Source organism: Arachis stenosperma, chromosome 1, assembly GCF_014773155.1.
Source record: "Arachis stenosperma cultivar V10309 chromosome 1, arast.V10309.gnm1.PFL2, whole genome shotgun sequence".
Classification (NCBI taxonomy): domain Eukaryota; kingdom Viridiplantae; phylum Streptophyta; class Magnoliopsida; order Fabales; family Fabaceae; genus Arachis; species Arachis stenosperma.
Window position 1 is genome coordinate 32,265,879 of NC_080377.1, and position 13,113 is coordinate 32,278,991.

At 40.4% G+C, this 13,113-nt stretch overlaps 1 protein-coding gene across 1 annotated transcript; it reads right to left on the minus strand.

Annotated features, from left to right (window-relative positions):
• Nucleotides 1–11,190: 11,190 nt before the first annotated feature.
• LOC130977108 (uncharacterized) lies at nt 11,191–12,147 on the minus strand. Its single transcript, XM_057902126.1, has one exon. It carries the CDS (start codon nt 12,145–12,147, stop codon nt 11,191–11,193), a length of 957 nt encoding a protein of 318 aa, XP_057758109.1.
• Between the last annotated feature and the right edge of the window lie 966 nt (nt 12,148–13,113).

Below are 13,113 nucleotides of genomic sequence, written 5' to 3' on the forward strand. Positions count from 1 at the left end.
GAGGATGAAGATGTGACTGGAGAGCAAGTTGCTCAATATCTAGGAGCCATCATGAAGCTGAATGGCAAGTTGTTTGGTAATGAGACTTGGGAAGGTGAACCTGTAATACCCGGTCTAACCGAAATTTAATTAAATAATAAGTTTAGGAGGAGCGAATATGGTTGGAATATTTGGCAATTGGAATTTGATGATTTAAATATGATATTTGGATTCAGTGAGTTTTTCCGAGTCGGAAGACATAGTTTTCTGCGTAAAAGCGCGCAGTAAAATTTTGACCGGCAGTACCGGCTGAGACCTGTCTGGTACTGCAGCTGAGAAAATTGATTATGAGTAAATAGAATTAAGAAAGGAGGAATTATGATTAGGGGAGGTAGAAATATTTGAAGTGCGATTTAGAGCACTAGTCTTAAAGGTTTTGGTCCAAAATTGGACCAACGGACAAAAATAAGTGAACTGGGCCTAAGTGGGCCCAAGACCCAACATATATAAACATTAGTTATGAGCATTTCAGCTCATTTTTACCCTAAAAGAGGGTTGGGGCGCTGAAATTGAGAAGAGGGAAGAGAAGAGAGAAAACCTAAATCTCTTTGATCTTCAAACCACCATAACTTGAGCTACGAAGCTTCGATTGACGAGCCGTTTGCGGCCACGCGTCGCTCTTCTCATCCTCTACAATTCTATCTAAGTTTTGTGGTGAGTATTCCATTCATCTCTGCCCAGTTTTCGAATTTCCCCACTGTTACACGTTTTTGGGAAGTTAGTGTTGAAATCTTGTGATTTTGGGTGTTTAGGGATACTCCAACATGGATTCTAAGTGGGTTCTATCCCTACTTCATATGGGCTGAGGTAAGAAGTGCTCAAACTCTTGTGATTTATCATCCTTATGAGCCCTAGGTTGATGTATGTATGTGATATTGGTTATGTTAGTGTATTTGGTGATTTTGATGCACAATTGGGAGGTTGGTATTGCTTGTGGAGCTTTGGTGAGGCTTGGAGCTAAGGTTGGTGGAGACTTCTAAAGAAGAGGCTCAATTGATTTGGCTACAAGAGGTACGGTTTAAGTTTCATTTAGGTACCGTGTGGTGTGATGAGAATTCCTAGGCTAGATGCCCTTAGGATTAAGTTTGGATTGTGTAAATGGTTGATGCTAATATGCATAGTTGGTATGTAATGTGAATTGATGATTGGGTTGAGAATTGTGTGGCCTTGTGTGCTTGGTGTATTGAAAATTTGATGTATTGGGTAATGAGTATTAAATTGTGGTTTATGCATTTAAATTGTGAAATTGGGCCGGAGGCCGTATATTTTGGGCCGGAGGCCGGAAAGAGGTAAGGGAGGTAAGTTGATGTGTGCATTGTATGATGACACAAGTGATTGGATGAATTTCATATAATGAATATATGAATGATTGGGTTGGTTATTGAATAATAAGGTTTGAGGAGTTGAAGGGTGAAATTATGTAGATGAAGTATGTTTGGTTTTGGGTTGAGAAATATCATGTGGTCATATATGTGATTATGATTATTGATGTCTTGATGGTATGATGATGTATGAGAGGTATATATATTGTGATATATGCTTGAGGGATAATTAAGGTTGAATTGTGGGTGAAACCACGTGATAGTGATTATGATATTGATTATGTATAATGATGGTTGATTGGAAATAGTATTGTTAGAAATTGAGATGAGGAAGGATGTATGACATGTTGATATGTTTGTAATTTAGCCATTTGCTTGAAATGGGTAAAGATGGTTATATGATGGTTTTGTGATTCGTGGTAAAGTGTTAATGTATGAGTTGAGGAGGCTTGATGTTGATTTTGGTATATTTTTATTGGTTTCAAAAGGGTTGAAATTGGCATGTTTTGATTGATTTTGAAAAGAGTTGAAAATGGCTTGCTTTGAAAATGGCACCTTGTGGTTTTATATGAAAACATGGTTTTTGGGCATACTTTGACGGGACATAACTTGGACTACGGATCTTTGTTTTGTGCCAAATCTGTTTAGAAATGAAATTGGATCCGGGATGTCCATGCCGTTCGAAGAACGGGTGAAAAACGATTTAAAATGAGGAAGTTATGTCCGTCGGAAGATTGGGGGTTGAATCTGTGAATTCTGCAGCTTTTAACTTAGAAATTTTTTTTAGCAGAATGACCCTCCACGCGTAGGCGCACTTGGCGCGTACGCGTCGTTCTTCGAGAAGGCACAATCCACGCGTGCGCGTGGTGTGCGCGTGCGCGTCGATAGTGCTGCACCCAATGCCCAGCCATTTTCCAGAGAGTTGTGCCAGAACTGTGCCAGCTTTGTGCCTGGGGCACGAGAGTATCCACGCGTACGCGTGGTTGACGCGTGCGCGTCGATCTGGCAAATTTTTAATCCATGCGTTAGCGTGCATGACGCTTGCGCGTCGATGAGTTTTTAAGGACATCCACGCGTGCGCGTGGAGTACGCATACGCGTGGCATTGTCTTCATGCCAAAGTTGATATTTGAGTTTTAAAAGCCAAATCTCATACTTCTAAGCCTCCGATCTCACCACTTATATCTTAAATCTTTATGATATGCCTAGCTATTAGAAAAGGGCTAGTGAATGAGGTAACTTGCGAGTGAAGCAAGGGGAAAATGAATAATCAATGAGGATCATTGAGGATTATGTGAGATGTGGAAGATGGTGGTGGAAGTGCTTGTTATGCCATTGGCCGAAGGGCCGTAATTGTTTATGAATTGGCTGGTTCTGGATTGAATCGTGAGCCGGAATAGCTGTGTATGCTATGAATATTGGCTGGTTCTGGATTGAACCGTGAGCCGAAATAGCTTTGTATGCTATGAATATTGGCTGGTTATGGATTTAACCGTGAGCCGGATGGCTGATATGGATGTTGATCCATGGATGAGAATTCATGCATGTTTATGCTGAATTATTGATAATTGTGATTTGCACTTCCACTATCTGAGATACGAGTTTCCCTGGGTAGAAGCAGTGGCTAGTCCACTTGCTCCGGGTATGAGACGAAAAATGATGTTTATTATAACTGAGTTAATTATGGAGTTTTGAATGAATGTAACTCAGATACCTGGGTAGTAGCAAGGGTTGTGGTTCGTCCCGCTTGCTCCGGGTCAATGCTTTTGAGATACCTGGGCAGTAGCAAGGGTTGTGGTTCGTCCCGCTTGCTCCGGGTCAATGCTTGTGTTTTCTCTCTGGTTGTAAGGGTGACAGGGCACCGATACCCTCTAATGGCGACAGGGCGCAGATACCCTCTAATGGCGACAGGGCGCAGATACCCTCTAATGGCGACAGGGCGCAGATACCCTCTAATGGTGACAGGGCACATATTCCCTCTAATGATATTAATACGCAACAGAGAGACTGTGCCCGGGTTAGCTACCGGACACGTCGGGTTGGCTTGATAACCGACAGATGATATCATCAGCCATAGGGCAGGCATACATCATTTGCATATGTTTGAATTGTTTGGGTTTGCCTATTTGTTTTGGATTTCTATATCATATATGCTATGTTACCTGATTACATGCTACTTGTTCTACTTGTACCTTATTTGTGTATTACTTGACTGTATTGCTTGTGTTTGTACAACTGAGAGATCCCTCATGATGGTGTTGGTGGATGTTGGGGGCTGTTCTTGATGAGATGAATTGATAATGCGATTGCATAATGATGATGATTTTTGAATGAGATCATTTGAACCCCCTGGGTGGACGTAGTGATGTGATTTCACTGGCTCCAGGCGAGGGTATGATGTATTGATATAGAGCTGCTGAGGCAGAGCAACTGGTAATGGTTTTGCTTATGGTTCTGAGTCCGATTCGTGAAAGAATCAGCGGATTGGGAAAACATGTGTAATATGAACTAGATTTAGCATCCCCTTACGTCAGATGCATATTTATGGATTAGTGAGAATCTAGGCTGGATACTTGGTGAAAAGGAGTTTAGGATGCTTAGTGAGTTTTATTGCAGTGCATTGTATTTATTTGGCACTTTTACCGTACTGGGAACCCATGGGCCCGGGGTTCTCATTCCGTATATATCTTTTGTTTTTCAGATACAGGTTCAGGTGCTCAGAAGTGAGCTGCGGTTCGTCTGAGAGACGGCGAAGATATTTATTTTCTCTACTTTGGGTCTTCCTTAGAATCTCTCCACTTTTGTTTTGAAAAGATTATATTATGTGCTGAACTCTTTTGGAACTTGCCTATAGAGGCTCTTATGTTTCCTTTGGGAGAGATTAGGATGTACTGTTGTCAGTTACTTTCATACTGTAACCTAGCCGGCCTAAACTTCGCGGGTCGCGACTAGTGGCTATTACTTATGTTATATATATCTATCTCTTAATCTCCTTTATGCCTTGTCCGTATATCGCTCTCGGCTTCACAGTTTAACTTTTCGTTGTCGAAACGTGAGTGATACGTCTTTGCGATTTTAATTCTACTCTTTTCAGGCTTCTCGATTAATACTCCTTTCGAAATTAACTATATTTATATATTAAAAATCCACCTGAGAGTCGTACCACCGTAATATCATTGACTTATGACTCGAGCATAAGGATTTGAATATTAGGGTGTTACAGAACCTCCCTTGCTCATTAGTGAACTAGATACATGGGTTCAAAAAACTTTACCTCAAAAGAGACAAGATCCTGGTAAATTCTTAATACCCTGTACCATAGGCACCATGACCTTTAACAAGGCTCTGTGTGACCTAGGGTCAGGCATAAATCTTATGCCACTCTCTGTAAAGGAGAAACTGGGGATCATTGAGGTACAACCCACCTTATTGTCATTACAATTGGCAGACAAGTCAGTAAGACAAGCTTATGGATCAGCAGAGGACGTGTTGGTAAAGGTTAAAGGCCTTTACATTCCTGCTGATTTTATAATCTTAGACACTAGGAAGGAGGAGGATGAATGCATCATCCTTGGAAGACCTTTCCTAGCCACAACAGAAGTTGTGATATATGTTAACAAAGGAAAATTAGTCCTTCAATTGAATGGGGACTACCTTGTGTTTAAGGCACACAGCTATCCTTCTGTAACAAGGGAGAGTAAGCATTCAGAGCTTCTCTCAATACAGAGTCAAATAGAGCCCCCACAATCAAATTTTAAGTTTGGTGTTGGGAGGCCACAACCAAACTCTAAGTTTGGTGTTGAACCCCCATATCCAAACTCTAAGTTTGGTGTTGGGAGTCCACAATATTGACCTGATCACCTTTGTGGCTCCATGAGAGCCCACTATCAAGCTATTGACATTAAAAAAGCGCTTGTTGGGAGGCAACCCAATTTTTATTTATCTAATTTTATTTTTATTTAATTGTTATTTTGTGTTTTAGTAGGTTCATGATTATGTGGAGTCACGAAAAAATTATTAAAATTAAAAACAGAATCAAAAATAGCAGAAGAAAAATCACACCCTGGAGGAAGGACTTACTGGCGTTTAAACGCTAGTAAGGTGCATCTGGCTGGCGTTCAACGCCAGAACAGAGCATAGAGCTGGCGCTGAACGCCAGAAACAAGCATGGAACTGGTGTTCAATGCCAGAAACATGCTGCACATGGGCGTTGAACGCCCAGAACGTGCACCACTTCGGCGCTTAAACGCCAGAATGGTATGCTAAGGCATTTTGCATGCCTAATTGGTGCAGGGATGTAAATCCTTGACACCTCAGGATCTGTGGATCCCACAGGATCATCTCAGGATCTGTGGACCCCACAGGATCCCCACCTAACATATTCCCACCTTACCTCCTAATTAATCCTATAACACACTTTCCCAAAAACTCTTCACCAATAACCTCAACCTCTCTTCCCAATTACCCCCTTCACCACTCACATCCATCCACTCTTCCCCATAAACCTCACCTACCTTCAAAATTCAAAAATCTTTCCCACCCAAACCCACCCTAAATGGCCGAACCTACCCTCCCCCTCCCTATATATACCCCTCCATTCTACTTCATTTTCACACAACACAACCTCCTCTTCTATACCTTGGCCGAATCCTACACCTCCCCCTCTCCTCCATATTTTTCTTCTTCTTCTTCTTCTTCTTCTTCTTCTTTTTTTCTTTCTTCTCTTGCTCGAGGGCGAGCAATATTTTAAGTTTGGTGTGGTAAAAGCATAAGTTTTTTATTTTTCCATAACCATTGATGGCACCCAAGGCCGGAGAATCCTCTAGAAAAGGAAAAGGGAAGACAAAAGCTTCCACCTCTGAGTCATGGAAGATGGAAAGATTCATCTCCAAAGCCCATCAAGACCACTTCTATGATGTTGTGGCCAAGAAGAAGGTGATTCCTAAGGTCCCTTTCAAGCTCAAGAAAAATGAGTATCCGGAGATCCGACATGAGATCCAAATAAGAGGTTGGGAAGTTCTAACCAACCCCATTCAACAAGTTAGAATCTTAATGGTTCAAGAGTTCTATGCCAATGCATGGATCACTAGGAACCATGATCAAAGTGTGAACCCGAGTCCAAAGAATTATCATACAATGGTTCGGGGGAAATACTTAGATTTTAGTCCGAAAAATGAAAGGTTGGCATTCAACTTACCCATGATGCAAGGAGACGCACGCCCCTACATTAGAAGGGTCAACTTTAATCAAAGGTTGGACCAAGTCCTTATGGACATATGTGTGGAAGGAGCTCAATGGAAAAGAGACTCCAAAGGCAAGCCGGTTCAACTAAGAAGACTAGACCTCATGCCTATGGCTAGAGGATGGTTGGAGTTCATTCAACGCTCCATCATCCCCACTAGCAACCGATCTGAAGTTACTGTGGATCGGGCCATCATGATTCATAGCATCATTAGAGAGGAAGTAGAAGTTCATGAAGTCATCTCCCATGAATTCTACAAAATAGCCGATAAGTTTTCTACTTTGGCAAAGCTAGCTTTTCCTCATCTTATTTGTCATCTATGTTACTCAGCTGAAGTTATCATAGAAGGAGACATCCTCATTGAGGAGGACAAGCCCATCACTAAGAAAAGGATGGAGCAAACAAGAGAGCCCACTCATGGAGCCCAAGGGACGCATAAGGAAGATCATCACCAAGAAATCCCGGAGATGCCTCAAGGGATGCACTTTCCTCCCAACAACTATTGGGAACAACTCAACACTTCCTTAGAAGATTTGAGTTACAATGTGGAATAATTAAGGGTTGAACATCAAGAGCACTCCATCATTCTCCATGAAATAAGAGACAATCAAAGAGCAATGAGGGAGGAGCAACAAAGGCAAGGAAGGGACATAGAAGAGCTTAAGGACATCATTGGTCCTTCAAGAAGAAGACGTCACTAAGGTGGACTCATTCCTTGTTCTTATTTCTCTGTTTTTCAATTTTTATGCTTCATGTCTATTTATGTTTTGTGTCTCTACTTCATGATCATTAGTATGTAGTAACTATGTCTTAAAGCTATGAATAAATTCCATAAATCCTTCACCTCTCTTAAATAAAAAAATGTTTTTAATTCAAAAGAACAATAAGTACATAAATTTCGAAAATTGTCCTTGAATTTAATTTAATTATATTAATGTGGTGACAATACTTTTTGTTTTCTGAATGAATGCTTGAACAGTGCATATTTTTGATCTTGTTGTTTATGAATGTTAAAATTGTTGGCTCTTGAAAGAATGATGAACAAAGAAAAATGTTATTGACAATCTGAAAAATCATGAAATTGATTCTTAAAGCAAGAAAAAGCAGTGAAAGAGAAGAAGCTTGTGAAAAAAAAGAGAGAAGAAAGTGGCAAAAAAAATTAGAAAGAAGAAGAAAAAGCAAGTAGAAGAAGCCAATAGCCCTTAAAACCAAAAGGCAAGGGTAAAAAGGATCCAAGGCTTTGAGCATCAATGGATAGGAGGGCCCAAGAAAATAAAATCCAAGCCTAAGCGGCTAAATCAAGCTGTCCCTAACCATGTGCTTGTGTCATAAAGGCCCAAGTGAAAAGCTTGGGACTGAGTGGTTAAAGTCGTGATCCAAAGCAAAAAGAGTGTGTTTAAGAGCTCTGGACACCTCTAACTGGGGACTCTAGCAAAGCTGAGTCACAATCTGAAAAGGTTCACCCAATCATGTGTCTGTGGCATTTATGTATCCGGTGGTAATACTGGAAAACAAAATGCTTAGGGCCACGGCCAAGACTCATAAAAGTAGCTGTGTTCAAGAATCAACATACTTAACTAGGAGAATCAATAACACTATCCGAAATTCTAAGTTCCTAGAGAAGCCAATCATTTTGAACTTCAAAGGAAAAAGTGAGATGCCAAAACTGTTCAGAAGCAAAAAGCTACAAGTCCCACTCATCTAATTAGAATTAATATTCATTGATATTTTGGAATTTATAGTATATTCTCTTCTTTTTATCCTAATTAATTTTCAGTTTCTTGGGGACAAGCAACAATTTAAGTTTGGTGTTGTGATGAGCGGATAATTTATACGCTTTTTGGCATTGTTTTTAGGTAGTTTTCAGTATGATCTAGTTACTTTTAGGGATGTTTTCATTAGTTTTTATGCTAAATTCACATTTTTGGACTTTACTATGAGTTTGTGTGTTTTTCTATGATTTCAGGTATTTTCTGGCTGAAATTGAGGGACCTGAGCAAAACTCTGATAGGAGGCCGACAAAGGACTGCTGATGTTGTTGGAATCTGACCTCCCTGCACTTGAAATAGATTTTCTGGAGCTACAGAAATCCAGATGGCGCGCTCTCAACGGCGTTGGAAAGTAGACATCTAGAGCTTTCCAGAATTATATAATAGTCCAAACTTTATTCGTGATTAGATGATGTAAACTGGCACTCAACGCCAGTCCCATGTTGCTGTCTAGAGTCAAACGCCAGAAACACGTCACAAACCGGAGTTGAACGCCCAAAACACGTTACAACTTGGCGTTCAACTCCAAAAGAAGCCTCAGCTCGTGGATAGATCAAACTCAGCCCAAACATACACCAAGTGGGCCCTGGATGTGGATTTATGCATCAAATACTTACTCTTGTAAACCCTAGTAGCTAGTCTAGTATAAATAGGATAATTTACTATTGTATTAGACATCTTGGGACGTTTAGTTCTCAGATCATGGGAGCTGGCCATTCGGCCATGCCTGGACCTTTCACTTATGTATTTTCAACGGTGGAGTTTCTACACACCATAGATTAAGGGTGTGGAGCTCTGCTGTACCTCAAGTTTTAATGCAATTACTATTATTTTATATCTAATTCAATTTATTCCTGTTCTAAGACATTCGTTGCACTTCAACTTGATGAATGTGATGATCCGTGACACTCATCATCATTCTCACCTATGAACGCGCATGATTGACAACCACTTCCGTTCTACCTTATACCGGGCGCATATCTCTTGGATTCCTTGATCAGAATCTTCGTGGTATAAGCTAGAATTGATGGCGGCATTCATAGGAATCCGGAAAGTCTAACCTTGTCTATGGTATTCCGAGTAGGATTCTGGGATTGAATGACTGTGACGAGCTTCAAACTCCTGAAGGCTGGGCGTTAGTGATAGACACAAAAGAATCACTGTATTCTATTCCAGCCTGATTGAGAACCGACAGATGATTAGCCATGCTGTGACAGAGCATTTGGACCATTTTCACTGAGAGGATGGGATGTAGCCATTGACAACGGTGATGCCCTACACATAGCTTGCCATGTAAAGGAGTAAGAAGGATTGGATGAAAGCAGTAGAAAAGCAGAGATTCAACAGGGACAAGCATCTCCATACGCTTATCTGAAATTCCCACCATTAATTTACATAAGTATTTCTATCCTTTATTATTTAAGCAAGTATCTCTTTATGTTTTCCATAACCAATTATTATCCGCCTGACTGAGATTTATAGGATGACCATAGCTTGCTTCATACAAACAATCTCCGTGGGATCGACCCTTACTCACGTAAGGTATTACTTGGACGACCCAGTGCACTTGCTGGTTAGTTGTGCGGAGTTGTGACTAAGTGTAATTCACGTGTGAGAGCTACCAAACTATTGGAGCCATTGTTGATGATTACAATTTCGTGCACCACATGATCAGTGAAAACAGTAACTTTAGAGCCAATAAGATATGATCTAAACTTGTCAAAAGCAAAAACTATGGCTAAAAGTTCCTTCACCGTGGTGGTGTAGTTCCTTTGATTCTCATTGAGAACTTTGCTAGCATAGTAAATAACATGTACTAGCTTATCTTTCCTTTGTCCTAGAACAACACCATTAGCAAAGTCAGATGCATCACATATTAATTCAAAGGGTAGATCTGAGCTAGGTGGTGCTATAATAGGTGCAGAGAAAAGTCTGTTTTAAAGCTCATCAAAGGCTAGCATACACTCTTTATCAAAAACAAAGGGTGTATCTGAGACAAGTAGGTTGCTGAGAGGCTTAGCAATCTTTGAAAAATCTTTAATAAACCTCCTATAGAATCCAGCATGCCCTAAAAAGCTTCTAATTGCCTTGAAATTGCAAGGTGGAGGCAACTTCTCAATTACTTCCACCTTTGCCTTGTCCACCTCTATACCCTTTTTAGAGATCTTATGACCAAGAACCACCCCTTCAGTTACCATAAAATGGCACTTCTCCCAGTTTAAAACCAGGTTGGTTTCTTGGCACCTCTTTAGCACCAGGGCAAGATGATGGAAGCAATTAGAATATGAATCTCCAAACACAGAGAAGTTGTCCATGAAGACTTCAATGAACTTTTCAATCATGTCTGAAAAGATGGAGAGCATGCACCTTTGGAATGTTGCAGGTGCATTGCACAATCCAAAGGGCATTCTCCTATAAGCAAAGACACTATAGGGGCAAGTGAAGGAGGTTTTCTCTTGATCCTTGGGGTCTACAACTATTTAGTTGTAGCCAGAGTAACCGTCCAAGAAGCAGTAATATTCATGTCCTGCGAGTCTTTCTAGCTTCTGGTCCATAAAAGGTAAGGGAAAGTGGTCTTTCCGGGTGGCTTCATTAAGCTTCCTATAGTCAATGCACATGCGCCATCTAGTCACTGTTTTTGTTGGTATCAATTCATTCCTCTCATTTGGTACAACAGTGATCTCTCCCTTCTTAGGAACCAATTGGACAGTGCTCACCCAAGGGCTGTCTGAGATTGGGTAGATTACCCCTGCTTGCCACAACTTCAGCACTTCCTTTTGGACTACTTCATTCATTATTGGGTTCAGCCTTCTCTATTGCTATCTTGAGGGCTTTGCACCTTCCTCAAGTAGGATTTTGTGCATGTACATTGAAAGATTGATTCCCTTTAGATCTGCAAGTGTCCACCATATAGCATCCTTGTGTTGCTTCAACACTTGGATTAGCTCCTCTTCTTGTTCCTCATTCAAGCTTGAATTGATGATCACTGGGTATGTGTTGTTGTCACCCAAGTAAGCATATTTCAAGCTTGGAGGCAGAGTTTTCAGCTCCAACTTTGGTGCCTCTACTTCCATTTTACTTGTCTTGTCCATCATGATTGATTTGTCCATAGTCTCCAGTGGTAGCTCACCATATGAGCCTTGTCGATCTTTCTCTTTGATTTTTTTACATTGTTCTTCCTCTAGGACTCCTTGAACCAGATTTTCAATTGTATCCACCATCATGCATTCACCAATGGATTCCTTGGGGTAGCTCATTACCTTGAAGACATTGAAGACCATCTTCTCTTCATGTAATCTCAAGACTAGCTCCCCTTTTTGAACATTAATTATGGCTCCAGCAGTAGTTAGGAATGGCCTTCCTAGGATGATTGATGTGTTGGCCTCTGCTTCCATATCAAGAACAACAAAATTAGCTAGGAAGATGAACTCTTCCACTTTTACCAACAAATCCTCCACCACACCATGGGGAAATTTGAAAGTTCTGTCAGCTAATTGAAGAGCCATTCTTGTAGGTTTTGCTTCTTCAATCCTCATCCTTTTCATCATCGCCAAGGACATAAGGTTGATGCTGACTCTTAGATCACATAGTGCCTTCTCAATGCTTATATCCCCAATGATACAGGGGATTTGGAAGCTCCCAGGGTCATTCAATTTCTGGGGGAGCTTCTTTTGTATTATGGCACTACACTCTTCAGTGAGCACTACAGTCTCTTTTTCTCCCCAAATCCTCTTCCTTGTCATGAGCTCCTTTAAGAATTTGGTATAGAGCGGCATTTGCTCTAATGCTTCAGTAAAAGGGATGTTGATTTGAAGCTTCTTGAAGATCTCGAAAAACCTAGAGAACTGGCTGTGCTTCTCATCCTTCTTCAACCTTTGTGGATAGGGTGCTTTAGGCACATAAGGCTTGAGGACTTCTTTTAGTGGGGGTGGCTGACGTGACGAAAAATCACCGATTAAGAGTTTATAGAGAAAACAGCGTTGCAAGTATAGCTCTTAACCAATGAAGATTCCGTGTATCTGATGAATGGACTTTTGTGTGGTTTAGAATTCACAAGTGAATTCTTGTTGCAAGTATAGTTTCTAAACCAACACTAATCCTTTCATACAAATATTTGTTTGTCACAAGTAACAAATCCCTAAAATATATAAACCGAAGTATTGAACCTCGGGTCGTTCTCCCTTGGAATTGCAATAAAGTGTCCTTCTAATTGGTTATGAGGTATGTTTTGGGGTTTTTGAGATAATAGGCATGAAATATAAATGGCAATGAAAATAAACTAACAACTATGAAAGCTCTTGGCAAGGTTATGAGAATTGGAAGTCCTATCCTAGCTATCCTCCTCAATTGTGACCACAATTGTCCATTGCTACCATTTAGTTAACCTCTAACCATGGAGAAAAGTCAAGTGGATAAATCAACTTGATTTCACAAGTCCTAGCCAACTCCCAAGGGAAAGACTAGTTTTAGTGGTATCCAAATCAATTAGCAACTTCTAATTATCAATCAACAAAGGAATTAGATAACTCAAGCGTCACTAATTACTCTACCTAGGCCAAGAGGAGAAAAATATACACTAAAATCCAACCAAGCATTTCATCAAACACTTAGAAGGCACAAAAGTAAAGCATAGTAAATTGACAACTAGAGTGAAATCTAACAACTATTATTGCAAAGAATTAATAACAACAATCAAAAGAAGCACAATTATTATGAATTACCTTGAATTGAATGGAAAGAAA

Bases quoted from the DNA above. Each gene is read 5' to 3' on its own strand.
- LOC130977108 (XM_057902126.1), bottom strand. From the start codon at position 12,147: ATGCCGCTCTATACCAAATTCTTAAAGGAGCTCATGACAAGGAAGAGG.